The sequence below is a fragment of the Manacus candei genome, unplaced genomic scaffold, assembly GCF_025592945.1.
Source record: "Manacus candei isolate 608988 ecotype Guabito, Panama unplaced genomic scaffold, ASM2559294v1 h1tg000017l, whole genome shotgun sequence".
In the NCBI taxonomy this organism is placed as follows: Eukaryota; Metazoa; Chordata; class Aves; order Passeriformes; family Pipridae; genus Manacus; species Manacus candei.
This window is the reverse complement of record NW_026138065.1, coordinates 19,500,057-19,519,809: the sequence shown is the minus strand read 5'-3', so window position 1 is coordinate 19,519,809 and position 19,753 is coordinate 19,500,057. Positions and strand designations below refer to the sequence as shown.

The window sequence follows — 19,753 nt, the reverse complement described above, 5'->3', positions numbered from 1 at the left end:
ATGTCAGGTATCTTAGAACAAAAGTTTTGGAGAACAAGATATGTACAAGAAAGAAGGATATGGTGTATACCAGGATGACTGAACACAGCTTAGTTTAGACACATGGAAAGATGACAGGTAAGCAAAATATTACAAACACACTAACAAATTAACTAGCTTCATTACTATGTACATGGGTACATACCAAATTAAAGGTATACCTCATAATCCTCTTCCCGTTGATCCCCCTTATTTAGTCTAAAGAAACTTAAATTGCATTAACACTTAGCAAGCTCCAACTAGGCACAACACTGTAAAGCATACCACTGAATTTTCAAAGAATATGAACAAATGAAGTGGAATAAAGGCAACTAATGAAGAGGAAAAAAAAATAACACTGATTCGCAGTGACTATATCAAAACAGCCAGAATAAAATGTTTATTAATAATCTCTGCATGGATGCGGTTCTCACTTTGGGCTTTTCAGTTTTATTTATTTTGAAGACCAAAATGTAGCAAAGTTCATTCAAAGATGGAAGTTTACACAATACAAAAACCCTATTAATTCCTAGATTCATGAAGGAATACATTAAATACATGTTTAAAGAGAAACAAGTTTTTGCATAATTCAAGATGATTGTTTAAAATATAGTTTGTACAGTACTCTTAAGCATCACATTTAAGAAGCTGATGCAAGTAATGTAGGTAGCACAAATTAAGCGTTCACATTTTGGTATAAACCCTTATTTTTAAAGCTCTATTTTCCTTTGACCAGAAGCACCAAACCATGCTCCTGTAGAAGGATGCACATTTCATGAAGTTAACTGATGATAGGCAACATAAAACTGTATAAAACAATCTTGTGTTTCATTCTTTATTCCTATCTCATTCTTGTTAATGGATAACATTAACTAAAGATTGGAGTTTATGTAAAAAGAAACAAATTGAATATTTTCACTTTGCAGGGTACACTGAAATCCCAACATCCATAATCAGAGATAAATGCAACTTTTGCATTAGAGATTGTCACAAAAAAATAAACATATACATTTATAAACCGATATGCAGGCAGCCGTGGAAATTTTACTGCTGGCACATTTTCTTTTGCATGAAAAAGACAACATCCAATTAGTTTCTACAGGAACTCACCTCGGATTATATAAACCTGTCCACCTATCAAGTGTTTTAGACAACAGAACAGTCCGTCTGACAACAGGGGGTGGAAAGCAGTAAAAGAAATAATGACCAGATGTCAGTAGTTGGGTGAGAGAGGATCAAAGGTTAAAGTTTAAGAGGAAACACTATTCACTGGACTGGAAGAACATAAAACCTTAGCAGCATAGATCAGAAAAAGGACTGAACAAAAGGATTGTCAGGTAAAATTTAATGAAATGAAAATTTTGTGCAGTTTTTGTGTAATCTTTAACAAAAATTACACCACTTACATAATGAGTTATCTTAGCACTAATAGCCACTGGGTTCTAAAACACACTCAACATAGCAAGAATCATGCAAATGATTAGATTGTAGCAAATTGGGTAAAAATCACTGTATCCTTTTTAACAAAACTTATTCTTTTTCATGCAAACTCCAGCATATTTAGGAAAACTGCACATAGTAATTTTACTTCACCTATTAAAAGCAATAAAATGAAAAATCACTTAACAGAAAACTAAGCTGGTTTTGCCCTTAGCTTTTATAGTTACTGATATCTGATTCTTATACTTTAGTTCTTGAGTAGTGATGAACCTGGGCATGAGAATTACTCTGATCTAATCTCTAAAAATAGCTGAGGGACACTTATATCTGAAATTCAACTATGGCTCTCTATTTAGAATGTAAAGATCTCTCTTGTTAAAATCCATGTATTTATGGATTTAATGTGTGTGTGCATGCATACACACACATGCATTTAATATGCAAAAGCTCATACCCTGTTTCAACAAAACTTTAAAGAACATTAAGAAGCATCTTTTTCTCAGACAAAATATTAATTGCCACACAGAGAAACAAAGACACATTCCAACATCCACTGTTGTCAACTGCAGAATTTGGCCTATTTGCCTGTACTCAGTTGTTAAATTAGCTACTATATAACATATAAATATGCAGTAGAGGAGTTTGTACAATCAGGAAGTAGAAATTTAGTATTCAGTTTATATTTGCTGCAGAAGCACTTCACAAAAATTCACAGGTTCACAACCCTTAGACTACAGAAAGGATCGCACGTGGGAAAGAATAATTGCTTCCATTTCTATCACTGTTTCTCAACACATGAATGAAAACTGAACTGCACATGTACTTTCCAGCACTTCTCAGGATTTTGAACCACTGGTACTCTGAACAACAAATCTGACCAGAACATTTCATCATCATCCCTATGGGCCTTAGTTTTCATTTTGTGGAAATGATGGCACAGATTGAGGCTGGCAGGTGTCCACAATGGATTCAACAAGGAGTTAGGAAAGGGCAACAGTATGCACCTGGGGCCAGGAGTTTAAAAGCAGGTGGCACCACTACTGGGGTGAGGGGAGGGGGATGGCACAAAACAGCCCACAGGGGAAATCTAGATTCCACAATATCCTCTGCATGGTTTTACCAGACCCAGAAAGTGCATTAGTTTCCAGCTTTCTAAGAAACAACAGAACTCCGAACCCACAGCTGCCTAAACAGAACTGGACTATTACTATTATGAATATCAAAACTTTCCCCTATCCTTCACAGGAGATGATAAAAGACAACATGAAAAATCTTCCTTCCAAAAAGATTAGACAGAACAGGGCTACGTGCCATATTCTATGCTGCTTTCTTGCAATCTGAAACAGATTTTTGACCCCACTCACACACACAACTATTAGCTACACAGCATGGGCCCACAGAGCATATTTTGGGAATTAACATAGCAGGGAATGAACACCTCTGTTTACAAAACAAGTACTGAACCCCTCCTAACGTGCATATTCTAAATATTAAATAAAAATTGCCTATCTCTGAGATTCCAGAAAGATAAGCATCTGTTTTTGCTTTAAGGAAACACATGATCCCTCTCTCCAGGTCTTCTCTCCTTTTCATTCCTTCTCCCACCCCAGTGTCATAGGACCTCCTTGGCTTTCTCCATCTATTTCCATACCTTATCTCCAAATAGATGACTCTGGGGCAGCTACCTAATTACATAAAAGTGTTAGAGATCCATCTTTTGCCTTCCTTCTCTGGCCATGCCAACAAAGTCTAGCTCCATCAGTGTGAAAAGTATAGAGAAAGCAAAGCAGAGTAAGGTGAATCAATTAATGAATAGAATAAACATGGGTGAAGAAAGCAGGAAAGATGAGTGAGCATCAGTATCAAGTTGTCTGGCTTACTTCCTAAACTCTGGAGACAAAAGGGAGATGTGCAAACCACTCACAAAATGTTGGCAGCCTGCTACATAATCCAGTCGTGCCAGATAATCTGCTAGTGCCATACTAATCTCGGGTTTAAGAAAAAGAGTGGCTAAAGCCTGAGACTCCAGACAAAATCAAAAGGAACAGGTAGCTAAGTCTCATTAACACTTATGTAAATCAGACTCATCACCTTAAAAACAATAAAAAATATTTTTAAAAGAAATTCGTTACTGAACTTTCTCAAGCTGAAAAGAACTAGAGACAGTAATAACGTTCTCTGTGTGTGACATTCCATCTGGCCCCAGTTTAGAAGTACATAAAGTTCACATATATTTCAGACAAATGTATTTTTGAACAAGTGCTTCAATACACAGTTCAAGTCCTTTCTGATGGTGAACATTCCTTCTGTATAGTAAATATGTGAAAGATCTCAAGTGGTTTCTCTGTTGTCTTCACTGACATTCCAAAGTTACATCTATTACTACATATATACAGGCACATAAGCAATTAATGACTGCAGTATCAACCCCTCTAGGAACAGTAATAACTGTTCAGAGTGTTTATATTAATATTAACTGGCATGTACTTTCTCTTTAAACACTGACTTTTTATTCTTGGCCTGTGATGTGAGGCATTAGTAATTTAGCAATTAATCATTATGATAAAGGTAATTTATTAGTCAGTCATCATGAAAAATTAAAACAGGCTTGTCAACTTACAATTAATATTTTGAATTTTAGATTTTTGCTATTTCCCAACTGACTAGAAATATAAAACATGAAACAGATTAGTTGATGATTGCTCTATTTCATTTTGATTGGGTAAGACTAAGTGATAGGATTGAAGTCCTTGCTACCAAGAGCCCCATCAGTACAGAAGCATTAGGATGAAAAAAGATTTTCACTCACTGGGTGGTCTGTTCGCTGCCAAGTTTTTGAAGTGGCTGCCTTTTATCACTTCTGCTGATAATCTTCCAGTTGTAGCATTATAAAGGAGGCCAATGAGGATTTCTGGAGCTGAGCCATGTACCAGAGACTGACAAGAGGAGGTACTTTCACTGCAGGACACTTCTGACATGCTCATTTGAGAGTCACAGCCCTATAAAACAGATAAAAAGTTCTGTGTGCTTTATGGAACAATGTTACTGGGAAGTCAATTTTTAGAATAATGCATAGAAAATTATGAAAGCAACTTACTGACACTAACAGAAGTTCCATTCAATCACCCAATAAGAAATGTACATTCTTAATATATACTTAATTTGCACATTTTAGAGGTAACAAAGACTAAAGTGGTCTGAAACGAAAACAATTCTTCAGTGTTTCCACTGCTTCATAATTCAGGAAAAATAATAGCAGAAGATGAAGAACAGCCTTTATGGTCCCTATTTACTTCAATTGCTAAGGTAAGACCCGTAACATAATTTGTCAGCATCATGGAGAACATTAAACCTTGGATCTTTTACTTTCCAAAAAATGCAAAACACCAGTGGAAGTTTGAAGATAATAAAATGCAGAAAATTCTTATTCATCCTTTGTAAAGGTTTTTCTCTAGACTGAGAATTTATGAGTAGCAAAATAACAGAACACATGCAAATAGAAAAATGCGCTCTGTCTAGAATAAATTACAAGGAATTTAATTGATACAGGGATACAGAACTGCAATAGATCCTTGGTCTTGGGTGGGAAAGGAGGAATGCCATCCAAAACGCAGCAAGTAATGCTTTAATTTCCATCTTGCAAGCTTCCAAAAAACTTGTATCTCTCATGCAGTCTCACCACATTGCATCTTTAAAGGGAGTTTCTAACATCAATTTTTATCATTTTAACCCCTCATTATTGGCTTTAGAAAAAAAAAAGACATACTTTCTTGACGCTGCCATGCTAATCATACCATGGTTGTTCCTACTTTCATTTGCACTGGCACATAGAGTTGTACTATTAAAAACAAGACACTAGAAGGAATTTATCCAATAGCATGGCAATTTGCTTGGTAGCCAAGAAGAAACTTTTGGATTATCAGCACATCCCTTTATGATCCTCTCGGAAAAAATGTAAATTGGATCCACAGATTTTTTCAAATATGGCTTGACTCATTTGGGAACCTGGCATCACTCTTTCAAGGAGTCATGATGATTTTGTGAAGCCGATTCTTCCAGATTCCAAATGTCTTTATCATTTCCAGCAACAGCTGACATGGGCGTAAGATCAGATCTAAACCCTAAATAGCACAAATCCTCATCAAGACAAAAGTTAACTTTATAAGCAAGAAACTTCATCTGACATAGGTGAAGCCCAAAAGCATACACATATAAATGCATGTAAAGGCCAAACACATTACAGAATAGCAAATTATAGAAGACATGATACCTCCAAGAAATTATGAACCTACAATAATATTCTTCTTACTGACATTTTAACTAGTTCTTTTCAACAGAACATTTCCAAGACATCTGACAGAATTTTCAAGTAGCAATCCAGTTCCTCATTAATAAACATTCACTGTTGTTAGAAAATGTATTTTTACTACTAAAGAAGGACCTCAACAAAACTTTCCGACTTCCATCTCCCAAACTGCAAATTCAAAATTTTAAATCTTTAGTTATTTCTCCAGAAGTCTTTTATTCAATGCCAAGAATAAATTTCAAGTTGATTGCAAATTATAAACTGCTGAAATTAAATATGAGTACACATTCATTCTCTGATTCTTGTCACTCATAGAAAAGGAAACTTTCGATTCCTAGCTTCAACAGTAGAACACAAAATGGAAAGTTTAAAACAAAGATGACTTGATTCAGCAGTCACAGTATGCACTGAACACTTGAAAGACTCAGCCTGTCACAACTGCAGCTATTACTTAAGTTTTCTGGTATTTTAAAATTGTGACACATTATCCCTATGGATATTATTCATCATATTATTTTGCTGAGCCAGGAATTTAAGTACAGTCAACCTGACACTGTTCACTTAGGTCTCAAATTTAATTGAGATCGTGCTGTAAGTCCACAAAAGAGATACAACAGAACGTGAGCAGCTGGGTAACACTTCCCCCAAATTCTCAAAGGGCTGTGACATACCAAGAGAAGGTGATGATAACACATTTGTCCTAATTGTGACTTACCAGTTAACTGATGTTCTAAGAGGGACTCAGTCTAAATCAGTTTATGACAGAGTTAAACTGATTACAATGGGTATCAGAGTAAGGTTTAGCTTGCTAGAAATAGTGAATAGTAAATGACTGACAACTGAGTGGGAATAAGTCCTGAAGTACCATGAAAGGGAAAATAAGTAGCTTCTGTGTGGTATAACAGAGAAGGAGAAAAACAACTGAAAAATTAAATGTGTGATATTACAAGGGTACATAAGGATGGACTAGAAATATCATTCCTTTACAGCATAATCCTGAGTGGATGGGTGAAGGACAAGACTGCCTTTGTCAAGGCAAGGCAAAAGGATCTCACCAGCTCAATGCTGGGTTGAGAAGACCGATGTGACGTTTTAGATCTGTAAGTGGATGGAAATGCAACTTACTGTACCTTAGAACTGTTGCATAGGAAGAACTGGTGCTGGATGCAAGCCTGATGAAAATCTGGAGAGAGCATCTAACTTGAATGTTTTGCTATGATATTTTCTAAACCAAAATACTTTGCAGGTTTGAGACAAACAAAGGAATGTTGTTTAATCCTTATTATATAATAAACTTATGCATCTACTTCCTACAAAATGCTGTGGGGACATAAGTTTAAAGACATTAAAATAAAGCAATCAAATTCACTTAAGAAAAAATCTAAACCATATTTTGTTTTCCATTTCACATTAAAAAAACAAACTTCAACTCATTTTGTTTCATGCTGACCCAAACATATTTTTAAGAAATGCTTTTCAGTTATGAACTGGAAAATTCTAACTTAAGAGAAAATGAAATATTAAGAAGGAAAATGAAGCAGTGAGGTGTGAAGCAGATTAGGAGACAAAATTACAATATTGGGTAAAAACAGTGTTAAACAAGGTAAACCAAAATATACCTTCTGTGGCTATAATAAGGGAGAAAACAGAGGATTTGGGGACAACTATGTGAAAGACCTGAGAAATGAGGAAGATGAGGTTGCATTTCAACAGTTGTCTTTTGAAAGAAGACAGAAAAGCCCTATGAGGAAGAGAAGAAGAAACTGGAATCAAGGATGGTAACAGACAGCTGAGATCGAAAGTAAACTGACTTTGTGTTAAATCCATAAACTGCACTAGAGTTGGAAATAACAGCTTTATTAAAGTTTCTGTTTAGAGGGGTTTTTCCATTTACACAAGTCAGAATTCCAGAAGAGTGCTAGCAAACTCACCAAGAAAAAGCAAGTCAAGAAGTTACATATTTACCTGCTCAAAATATAAGCTTCATGATCAAGTGCAAAATTGTAAAATAGTAACACTGAAATTGCTAATTGGTACAACATGAATACAAACTTAGCTACAATGAAGCTTTCATCTCATGATAACATAAGAATACTACCAGATGCTCTTCATCTCCATCTAGATCTGCATTCAATCTGTCTGTTAATCTATCTGTAGGCCACTTTTGACACTGTTCCTTCACTGTGGGAAACTTAAGATTCAGACCAAAAGTTTCTATTTGTTTGAAATCTGTCTACGTTAGTTTATTTTCATAACTCTTCTCTCTCTTCCTTTATAAACACTGTGTGTAATTTAACAAGTAGGAAAAAAAGGACTGAGGTTCCATAACAGAAAAGGCTTTTCAAGGTCAGTGAAGCACCAGAATAGCCTAGCAAGAACTGCTTTAAAACCTTATATGCAGATTTTTAAGAACTGAGTTGAACTGTCAAAGTGTTGATGATCTGACCACAGTGCTAGAAACTGTCCCTTGAGATTGAGGACATTAATACTAAATCCCGAACATATTTTTGTCGATTTAGCCATAATAAAAATACATTCTTAACAGTAAGCACAAGCAAAAAAATAAATGGCAAAGTCTATTCCAAGTAGTTGGTTCAAAGGTCGGTCTTACTACAGTAAATGAAAAAAATTCAGCTTTTCAATTTTCTAACAGAGAGCTGTGTGCAAAGGACCTAAACCTTTCCCATATACATCACGAAGTATTACTTTATTACAGTTAGTCTGATTTTATTTGACCAACACTTACAAGAATCACTGCTTTCCACTGGATTGTAACAGTAATGTGTTATATTCTACAACAAATTAATTACTAATTCTCCAAACTACTGTCCTTGATGACTTCTTTGCATATATTATCTAGGGAAGAAACATCTCTTTTTAAGAAATATATAATAAAAACATGCCCATTAAGCAGTCTTTGTATTTCACATGTCCCTATTGTACAAAAGTTGTCAGTCAAAAAAACCCCACTCTTCTCTCGTGCCAGTGGACATGAACACATATAATGCATTACATCAGACTTCAACCCCTAAGAGGCATTTTCAGTAGTATTTTTCTCTGCCCTCTTACAACAGAGAGAACCATCTATTTGCATCAATGGTAATATAAGTCAAATGTATTTATTTGTCTTCCTGCACCATAATTCCATGGAAACGCAGTATTTGTTACTTACATATTCATCTCCTACTGTTATTTTTCTATACCCTAGAGTTCTGCTTATAAATTTTGTTCTTAAGCCAAATGGAGTTAATGACAGGGAATAATGTGGCCATGCTCTGAAGGCAGTTAAAAGTTCATTTTCCTCAATGCACAGGTTAAAATCATGTCTCTGTAGGCTTATGAAACAAGAACATCCGATTCTCTTGGCTTTTCAAAATATACACAGGAAAGATGAAACCTTGCTGACAATCCTCCAGCAACAAAAATCTGATTCACAGCATGCTACTTGTCAAAATGTCTCTCTCCAATTTTAAATGTTAATGTTATACCACTAATCTCTTAAAGAACTTTTTTGCAACATTACTTTTTCTACCTCTAGGTCAATACAACTGAGAGGTTAGGAAAGGAAATTTGAATCCTAGTAGGCAAAAGAGGAACTCAAGCCAGGCCTCCAACAGTTTTTAGATAAAAGTCTAAAATCTCTCTTAATCACCATCCCAGTGTTGAATCCTGAAGCTACTGTTCCCCTTTGAGGTAAAAGCTTGCTGAGGTGATGAGAGCACCCAAGCACTACACAGGCTCCAGACCAGCTCTTAGGGAGGAGAAAACCAAACCTAGAGGCTCCACATCCTTCATTAGTGGTTGCAGCACCAGGTACTTCATAAAAACATGTTTCAAAGCTAAAATACTTTTGAAAAAATACCCAGAGCGTTCCCGGGAAAAAGAACTTAAACCACCTGAAGAATTCAGCCCTGAAAACACAGGGTTGAAAAAGAATTAGGAATGTCGAGGTTTAAAGTCAGCTGTCCTGTACTGTAAAATTAAAAAAACCCAAATAGTTATCGGTATTTTGCTTTTAAACTAATAACCCCAACTTGCAAACATTGAAAAATATAGTTTTAAGCATTTCACAAAGACTCAAGTTTAGGAAAGCATCATTATCTATGACAGGTAATTATTTTGGTTGGTTTTTTTTTTAATAGCTTCCTTGAAGCACATTCCAATTAAGTATAATGTGAATTTTTATTTATGCACTTAACACTTTGCAGTATTACTAAATCAACTTAAATCACAAACATGAAAGTAAATATTCTAATATCTCCATTATGTGATCTGATTTTAGGAACAAAAAATATTTATTTTGGATAGAATGGTATGCTTTAAAAATTACCAGGACTTCTTAGTCAATAATTCCAATTTAGGATCTTTAGCAAATAAATACATTCAACATTAATGGTATTCATGTCAAATATGGGTTGTCTTGTTTATTAAACTACTATTAATGTAGTTGAAAATCAGACTATCTGAAGTGATAATATTCATATTTCTCATCAAAAGCTTCTGTTCTACCCTGTTTTTGACTCTCAAGAGAAAAAAGTTTTATGGATGCAGAATTCTACAAAACATATTGTTTTCCCACAGATGGAACACTGAAAAATTGAGATCAAAGCAAAATTAATATTTTTTTTATTTGCCTGATTCAAGGGACTAAAACCTTAAAAATTCTATGCACAGCTTTAATTTAGCAGAGATACTATAATGCACAGAGCTATCAAACTATCCTTAGCTATCCTTAGACACGACAGCACCCAAAATTCCATTTTAAAATAATTTAAAATTAATTAATTTTAATAAAAAATAAAATCTTTGTAGGTCTTCTAGTAAGAATACTATATTATTAAAATCAGGTTTGGTTTCAAACTTTAAGATACAATAATTTAGTCATAAAATTAAATTAAAATTTATATATTCTTAATAGTGGCAAATCAACATTCAACTTTTCTGAAAGATTTTGAACAAATTCACAGAGAGATTTCTGTGTTGCTTTTCCTATTTCATGAGAATTTGCTATTAGTACTTTAAGTTTACATGTTTTTAAAATTATCAGCTCTGCAGAACAAAACATTAATTCTCTACCAAAAGGGAAACACTTAGAAATTTTCTATAACTTCTATTAGCCTGCATTTAAATTACACCTTTGGCTTCCTTGCCAGATGACAAAAGGTCACCAAGTTGTTCCACAGACATAATGGGCTTGAAATTTGCAGAGCAAATCCGAGCAGCAGTGGAGGCAACTGGAAATGAAAGTACAATGGAATTTACAGCATTTGCAAAGTGCTGTTTTCACATTGCAGAAGTCTACCAGTTTTTTATACAGCCATGGGCTGGGAGGAAAAGAGGCAAAAGGCCTTTTGTTATTGAATTCTGTTTTCTGAGATAAGACACGTAGCATAAAGAAAGATTGAAGCACTAAAAGCTGTCAGATGTTTGTGTTAGCAATTTAGTTTAGAACATCTGACACAAAATGCAGACATTTTACCTGCACTCCTGATGAAGCTATGCTAACAGCTCCTACCCGGGCTCACTCACACCTCCCCCTCTCTTTACTCCCTGTCACACATATAAGAACATGGAGATGTTACTGTGGGACAGCTTCCAAGACTAGAGACTTCTTTAAATGACAATGCTCTGTCCAGATGCAGTTAGTCTATGCTCATTGAGGCAAATAATAGCAAATAATTTCATTTTTCTCTTTTTTTCTCTTGATTACATCCTTCAGACTGGGAAAAGAGAACGATTCAGTGATCAAACATTAAGCACAATTTATGAGTAATCAATCTATGGATTAGTATTTGATTGCATAAACATACATGCAATTGTTTTTCACAATGAACAAATCTGTAACATTACAAGTAAGTGCATTTGTCAGTTATTGTCAGTATTTGCGATTACACAGTTCACCCAGCTCTGATTTAACCTCCTAGTGGTACCCCTTTAGATTTGTTCAGGTCACATTTAATCCCGTGATCAGAGGACCACCAGGTGTTTGCAGTTGGAAGGGATGTGCTTCAGTTTTCAGAGCTATCATACGCATCACAAAGAAGCAAAGAGATAAGCTGGGTTCTCCCGGGGCCAGCTGACAGCTGATTAAGCCCAACAGAAAGGCAGGAGCTGTGAAAGACTCAGTTCAAGGTCAAACAACACGGAAGCCAAACCAGACAAGATGTTGACACCCTAAGACTAAAAGGAACCCTTGCTAGAGGCACCCTATGAACAGAAATGCTTATCTGATACCAAATACAGGCTGCTTGAATATACAAAAAAAGTGATTACCTGAAGATGCTCAAGTCTGAAATGAAAAATGCTAATGATGAAGACTTACACTGCAAAGCCCAGGAGAAGAATAAGAATCACTGAGTAAGTAAGCTAAAAACTAAACTTGAAAGTTTCATAAACACATACATCATGAATTTGCAGGCTAGGTGACTTCATCTGTTTGTGCAGCATCTCTGATTAGGATTTCCCTCAATGGAAATAAATTGAAGGAAAACAGTGCACGTGCTTTTGCTGAAAGGTACTCGAACCTGCAAAGAGAACTGATTCTGTGCTTTGACTTTTTCTAGTTTTCTTGAAAAACAGCAGCAAAAGTGAGAAGGCATTTGTGTGTACACATACATGCAAACAAGAGAGAACTAAAATTATAAGAAAACAAAATATTCCAGAAATTCAGTATTTCTAAGGAAAACAAATTTCACTTAGATAGGTTAAAGCATACCTCCACTGAAAGAGTGGAGTTCTCGGGGAAGATTTAAGCAGCAGCTCCATAGTCTTCAAAAGTGGAAATTTCACGTGAGTGACAACCTTGATAATCTTTACTTGTAACTTCTAAAAAGTCACTTCTGGGAAATTTACAGTACGATTATTTTCCTTACTGCTGTTTGAAATTGCAATCCAGGTTGGGAGACCAGACTTTTGCTAAAGGGTGTGACAGTCTGAGAATCTCAGTTACCTGACTTTTTTAGCTTTATGTATTGATAAGCTTTCTCCATTTTATTCTTTTAAAGATGATCAAATCTACACATACAATTCTAGATAATATGTTTGTCACTGAACGGACTGGCTTTTCTGAGTAAATAAGGGTATTGCTCAGGATTACTTTGATTTAATCTAGAACAGTCATGCACAGCCTGTCATTTGACTGGGGGCATTTTAGAGGCTGAAAAGCATCATCATGCACTCAAAATAGTAACGCCATATCCGAAACATAGTTTCCATTATTTGCTGATGCAAATATCAAAGACTGTGGGGACCAAACTGAGTATATAACTTTCTTGACACAAGTCATTGATTAAAGGCAAAAGATATCAGTTTCATAATTGTTATTTTACTCTGTTTGTGACCAACTGATGATTTTGACAACTAGATGAAATTCTTTGCACTGCTGACTTCAAAAAATTCTCTCGGTATCCTACATTCAGGGTTATGGTAATAGATCTGGTTACCAATGTAGGAACTTGCTCCCCATCTGGATGACAGCAAGGCAGCTGAAAGTTAACGTTAAATTCAAGTTTCTGGTTTTGATAATGTGTTGAAGAAAGCTCCTGGTGTTCCATCAACCTAGCACCACCACCACATTTGCCATTAAACCATGTTCTCAAATGCCATATTCACAGATTTCTCGAGCACTTCCAGTGATAGTAACTCCACCACATCCCTGGGCACTCTGTTCAAATGCTCTACAATCCTTTCTGTGAAATTTTTTTCCTAATATCTAATCTAAATCTCCCCCGGTGCAACTCAAGGCCATTTCCTCTTGTCCTGTCACTTGTTCCATGGTAGGAGAGACTAATTCTCCCCTCACTGCAACCTCCTTTCCTGTAGTTTAGAGAGTGACAAGGTCCCCACTGAGCCTCCTTTTCTGCAGACTAAACAACCCCAGCTCCCTCAGCCACTCCTCATAAGCCTTATGCTCCAGACCCCTCATCAGGATTTCCCTGTTTTAATTAAAAACATATGGAGAATAAGACTAAGACATATTCCTTCACAGTTTTCAGGTACTTGCCAATTTTTTTAACCCTATCCATGACACTGAGAAAACAATAACTGCTGCTTGCTGATGCTTGCCATGAAATGTTGCACAAGCAGCCAAACACAGGGAGAATGCTTCATTTGCCAAGTACTGTCAAGTTCTCCCGCAGCCTCACTATCATGATAACCATTTTCCCATCACCTAATGGCTTTCTTAAAAGAAATCATAAATAATCTTTCTACTTGTGTCAAAGGATCAATTCTAATCTTCCGTGTTTTACACTAGTAACTCAAATGAATTGAGCAAGTTATTCCTGAGATAACAATGTGCTCAGAGTTTAAAGAGAATTGTCCCTTTGAGGGACACAATTTTTACAAGGTAACTGAAAGCATTTTTCACCATCACATAGTAACTCTTCCTTTTGGGTAGAACTCTAGTTAAAACACTAAGAAGAAAATATTTGGGGTTTTTTTCTTTTTCTAGGTAAGTCTTAGTAATTTTTTTTATTAGCAGCTTTAAATATCATACTGGTATTTAATAAAGCTCTGTTTATACATGTGAATTTTGGTATCTAGCTTTCAAAATACAATCCTGGATAGACTATGCCGTAAGAACACAGTAACAGAGTCATCAGTAGTGACTTTTATACTTTTAAGAGTTTGCACAAAGCCTGACAGCTTGACTCTATAATGGACAAGAATTCCCAGGAAAGAAATGCCACTCTGAAAGCTTTTATTCCTGAAAAGATGATGAACTGATAAACATCCATTAAAAAGAATACTGAAGATATGCCACGCATAAAGGGCAACATGAAACATTGTGCCTTAATCATCATTCATAAACCAATGTACACTAGCTGATTAACCACTGTCCTCATAGTGGAGCCAGTGCATGTGTGTGTGCAAGAGTGAGCATCTTTATATGCTGCAAGCATAAATGCCTTCACTCAAAAAACCTGCAATTAAAATAATTATCCAGACGCTCTGGGTATTTATACTAAAGATATACAAAAATAATCTTTTAAGCACATACAATTGCCAACACCATCCATTCTTTGTTATGGAGATCACACCTGGGAGTTCAATGTTAGAGAATGCTACAGACAGAAAGAAAAATAAACTGAATTCTCCCCAGTAAACACTTTGTAAATTGACGATACATAATGAATAATTACTACATTGCTTAGCAGGAAGAGGTATGTTTTGGTTGCCCAGATGGTATTTCCCAAATCAATCACAAAATAAAAACCATGATTGATTGCTGTTATTCTACACGAAAAAGCAACCTATGGGACGGATTACGTTTGTTTCTTTGATCTTTTCCAAACAGATTTCACTCAATAAACTGCTTATATGTCTTTATAAGCACATTATACTGGAGGCTATTGTTTACTGTCAGGAAAATTTTTGGGGGTGAGAAGAATGAAGAGCAACTAAAAACAGGTCCACAGGGATTTCCTGAAGATAAATAAACAAAATTTCTAAACTCCAAGATGGGTCAACACAAATTTGTCTACCGTTGTACTAAAAGGAAAATTTATCTGAAAGCATCAACAAAGATCTTCCTACACAAGCTCTACTCTGACAAAACCACAATGTAAATATTAAACTTTTGATGCAATGGACAATTTCTATCAAATCTGAAAGGGACACAGTTTAAGGTAACAGTGACAACTGCACTCTGCCTAGCTCATATTGGTTCCATTGCTTCCTCTTCACTCAAATATATGCTGAACTTGGAAGGAAACATGTGATAAATAAGGGGGCTGAGGAGGAACTCCCTGTTACGTGGGAGAACTGCAGCAATACAGGACTGTTAAATGGCAACAGGACTGGGGATAATAGCTGCTAATGCAAGACATACACAACGTAGGAAGATGGTGAACAGGGTGAAAACTTGGGTGAAAAAGATATTTTGTGAATATATTTGTAAATTTGGAGTCATGTGTAGCTTTGAAACCTATTTAAGGAACATAACAGTATCACGTTCCCACCACGACGTACACTGGTTCACATTTTAACTATAACCAGAGACTTGCAGGCCCCAGTCATGTGAGTGTGTCACTATGTCTGAAGGCACTGAACTTGTTGATCTACCTTTAACCACATTCCCCAGTGTATAGCTTTAAGACATCACTGGAAAAAACCTGAACTTCACAGGATACAAAGTGTTCTTACACAATCAGAAGGCAGATGATTAGCTAATAAAATACATTATTGTAATATCAGGCACAGACGGAAGCAAATAAAATACATTTCTGCAGAAGAGATTAGCATAGATGTTTCAATGGATCAGGGAGTTTCAGTGACAGAAGGTATATTTAATATATAAAATCCATATAATGAGAAGCAGTGGAAAAAATAGGACAACTGTCATCTGTCCAAGAAGTATCTTCATAAAAAAAGCTGTCAAATATAAACACTTCTCAGCAACAAAACACTCTGCAACTAAACAAGGCAAATTTAATTCAGAATGTACAATGTACCTCATCATGGATTTTAAAATTACAAATATCCTTGAGCAACTGGATATATCCAAATTGAAACAACCTTCTCCCATTAAATAACTCCTGCCTGACACTTATGATTAGTTGAACATAAATATTGTTGTTTTATTTTAGCAAAAGGACAGTTAAAAAGGAATACGACCAGTGTGTATAAATATACCCAGAGGCAAACACCTGAGAAGGGTAAGAACTTACACTGGCATAAGACCAAATGGTAATAACTGAAATGAAATAACCTGATGTTTTCAGATGAAAATTCACAATTTTGTGATCAAGATGACCTGGTTGTTTCCAATAACAAAGGCTTGAAGTCAAGTGACCCAAGGATGTTCCCCATTTCCAGTTATACATCCTAAGAACACAATGAAATTTAACATTCTTGCAAAACAACTCTATGTTAAATCCTGTAAATCTGCTCACTGGAAAAATATTATACTGGCTATAAATGATAAGAGAAAAATACCTGTAAAGTCAGATGTGAATGAATTTTGAAAGCTTTAAAAATTATTTACACAGTTCCAAAAAACCATGGATCCTCATTCAAGCTACCAAGACTCTGAAGGATCCTTTCCAGTAAGGGGTGAGGCTGCTTAAACCCTGTTAAAGCAACAAACTCTGGAAGATACTTTAACTTCCTACCGATACTCCTTATTCCTGTTCCTTCCCGCAAAAATTGAGGAGAGAAAAATGATGACATGGCATGCCTTACCATCACAGAAAATAAATAACAGCCTTATCATCTTTGATGCCTCCTGGAATTTGTTTTAACACTCCCTGTCACAAAAAATCAAGAAAATAATATTGAAGAATAACCAGTGCACATATGGGATATACTAATCAATCACAGGCCTGGCTCCTTCATTGGCCTCTGTCACTGACTTTGGTAAATTTTATACAAGAACCTATTGAAAACACACACAAACATAACAAATACATTTAGAATATTTAATGTTTTGTTTCACAGGGTGTTTTTTTCCAAGCTGTGAAACTAGCAAACTTTGGATTAGGAAAGTTTGCACTACGTAGGTGAACCACTTCATAGAATCACAGAATCATAGAATCAGCTGGGTTGGAAAAGACCTTCAAGATCATCAAGTCCAACCCTTGATCCAACACCGCCGTGGTTACCAGACCATGGCACTGAGTGCCACATTCAGTCTCATCTTAAAAACCTCCAGGGACGGTGAATCCACCACTTCCCTGGGCAGCCCATTCCAATGTCTGATTACCCTCTCTGGAAAGAATTTCTTCCTAATATCCAACCTAAACCTCCCCTGGCACAGCTTAAGATCGTGCCCTCTTGTCTTACTGCTGGTTGCCTGGGAGAAAAGACTGATGCCCACCTGGCTACAACCTCCTTTCACGGAGTTGTAGAGAGTGATGAGGTCTCCCCTGAGCCTCCTCTTCTCCAGGCTGAACAACCCCAGCTCCCTCAGCCTCTCCTCATAGGACTTGTGCTCAAGTCCCTTCACCAGCCTCGTTGCTCTTCTCTGGACCTGCTCCAGGACCTCAATATCCTTCCTGAACTGAGGGGCCCAGAACTGGACACAGCACTCCAGGTATGGCCTCACCAGCACTGAGTACAGGGGAAGAATCACTTCCCTGGTCCTGCTGGCCACACTGTTCCTGATACAGGCCAGGATGCCATTGGCCTTCTTGGCCACCTGGGCACACTGCTGGCTCATGTTCAACTTCCTTCATTCTTAGACTAATTAGTACTTCTTAAGGAACCATAAAAAATCTGTTCTATTGTCAGTTGATGCTCCATCAGGTCCATGTTTTAGTCTCAGCTTTTACTAATTAATATATTTTTAGTCATTAAATACAATGGCCTTTCATTTTGAGTGTCTTTTGCAGTACTCATGTTCAACAGAAATGCCATTTCAATTGAACCAAAGTTTTTTTCAAAATACAGAAGAAATTAATTGCATTGTTTCACCTGAAAAAATACTTTCTTTCCCTTCTTCTCCTCCTTTTCTTTTATTGATTTTTTAACACCCCCCCCCAAATACATACAGTGTATCATCTTTTTCCCAAAAAAGCCCATAATTAAGCATATATACAGCTCTTAAACAATGAGCATTCAAGCACTCCTAGTCTAGGAAGCCCAGACCACAACATGACAAACATTCTCTTTCTGGACAAATGCATACTTAAATACTTACAAAAATTAAAAAGAAGATGCTAATCACTGCCAATTTAGTGATCTTCTGTGTTTATTGAAAGTGATACCTAATGTTTACCCTTAATTACTGTTGCTTTGCTTTATTAAAAATATTTAATTATTTGGGGGACAAAAAATTTTGTTCATCAGGTAAGTAGTTGTTTTTTCAGAAAAAAATCCTTTTCATTTTGAGCTACTATTCACTATTCCACTTCACACTGAATCAGAAATGAATTATTTACAAGATTTTAATCTGAAGTTATTAAAAATGGCTTTATACTCAAAATTCCTCTTTCTTATCTTTCTTTCTTGAAACGAAATAACCTATTGCAAGCAAGACTTAATTGCAACAGATGGAGGGTACTTGCTAGTATGGCTTCTTTTTTTTTTCTTTTTAAATTCAAGTGCTGAGGGTAGTAAGGAACATATATACATATATATATACACATATATACATATATGTATATATATATATATATTTGCATTTATACATGTATTCACCACTGTACCCCTATTTGTAGACTGGAAATTTCTAAGTAATTAAAAGGAAAAATAAGGGCAGCTTTTGTAGGTGGAGAGTGAATGTACTTATAGAAGCTCCAGGAAATAATTGTTGTGCTAATACAGTGCTATGGCTGTTCAAAAAAAACAAGTGGATGTGATGACTCTATAAATATACACACTATTCTTACAGAATTCAGGACACTGTATATCACTGCATTCTTATTCTGCCTCATTTAATACTCACAGACAGACTGTAAGAAGGTTCCAGTATCACTGGCACTGACATCTTCCCTTGAAGATTCAATTTTGTTAAGTAAAAAATCTTTTCTCCCACAATCCTCTCTTTTTTCATGCGACGCACGCTGTACAGTCTAAAGCGAACTGCATAATTCCCAATCATCTCAGACTCAACGTGATTAAATTTGAATGTCTCTGTGAAGACAGGGCATGGTCCCCGCTGGATGCTGGTTTTTGCTCTCTGCTTCTTTATAGGGAGAAGAACTAGGTGTACTTGCCACGAGCTTCCACCTGTCCTGCTGTACGTGGGAATGTCTGTGACAGCTGTCACTGTCACCAAAAGCTTCTGTTCCTGTGAGTCATAGTCAAAAGTCACATCCAGTGTGCCATATTTAGCTACTGGCTCAGGATCAAAAGGTTTAGGAAGCTGTGAAGATGATCCTCGAGCTGACATATCCTGAAGAAGAAGAAGAAGAAAAGTCATTTATTTATTTATTTATTGTATTCTATTATTAAATCTAGTGTGGAAATACATAGCTTTCTTGAGACAATATGAAGGCACTATGATCCTTTTGTTCATTTCATAAACAAGGTTATCAAACACCAAAA

The 19,753-nt window shown here is 36.0% G+C and overlaps 1 protein-coding gene across 1 annotated transcript in view; it reads right to left on the bottom strand.

Moving 5' to 3' along the window:
- Positions 1-19,753, bottom strand: part of SYT14 (synaptotagmin 14) — a 64,036-nt gene that overhangs the window by 9,679 nt on the left and 34,604 nt on the right. Inside the window, exons 5-7 of the mRNA XM_051783135.1 lie at positions 19,152-19,601; positions 4,268-4,457; positions 1,129-1,185 (exon numbers count right to left, since the gene is read on the bottom strand). Of these exons, the coding sequence (XP_051639095.1) occupies positions 1,129-1,185; positions 4,268-4,457; positions 19,152-19,601 (697 nt within the window). The remainder of the gene's footprint in view (positions 1-1,128; positions 1,186-4,267; positions 4,458-19,151; positions 19,602-19,753) is intronic.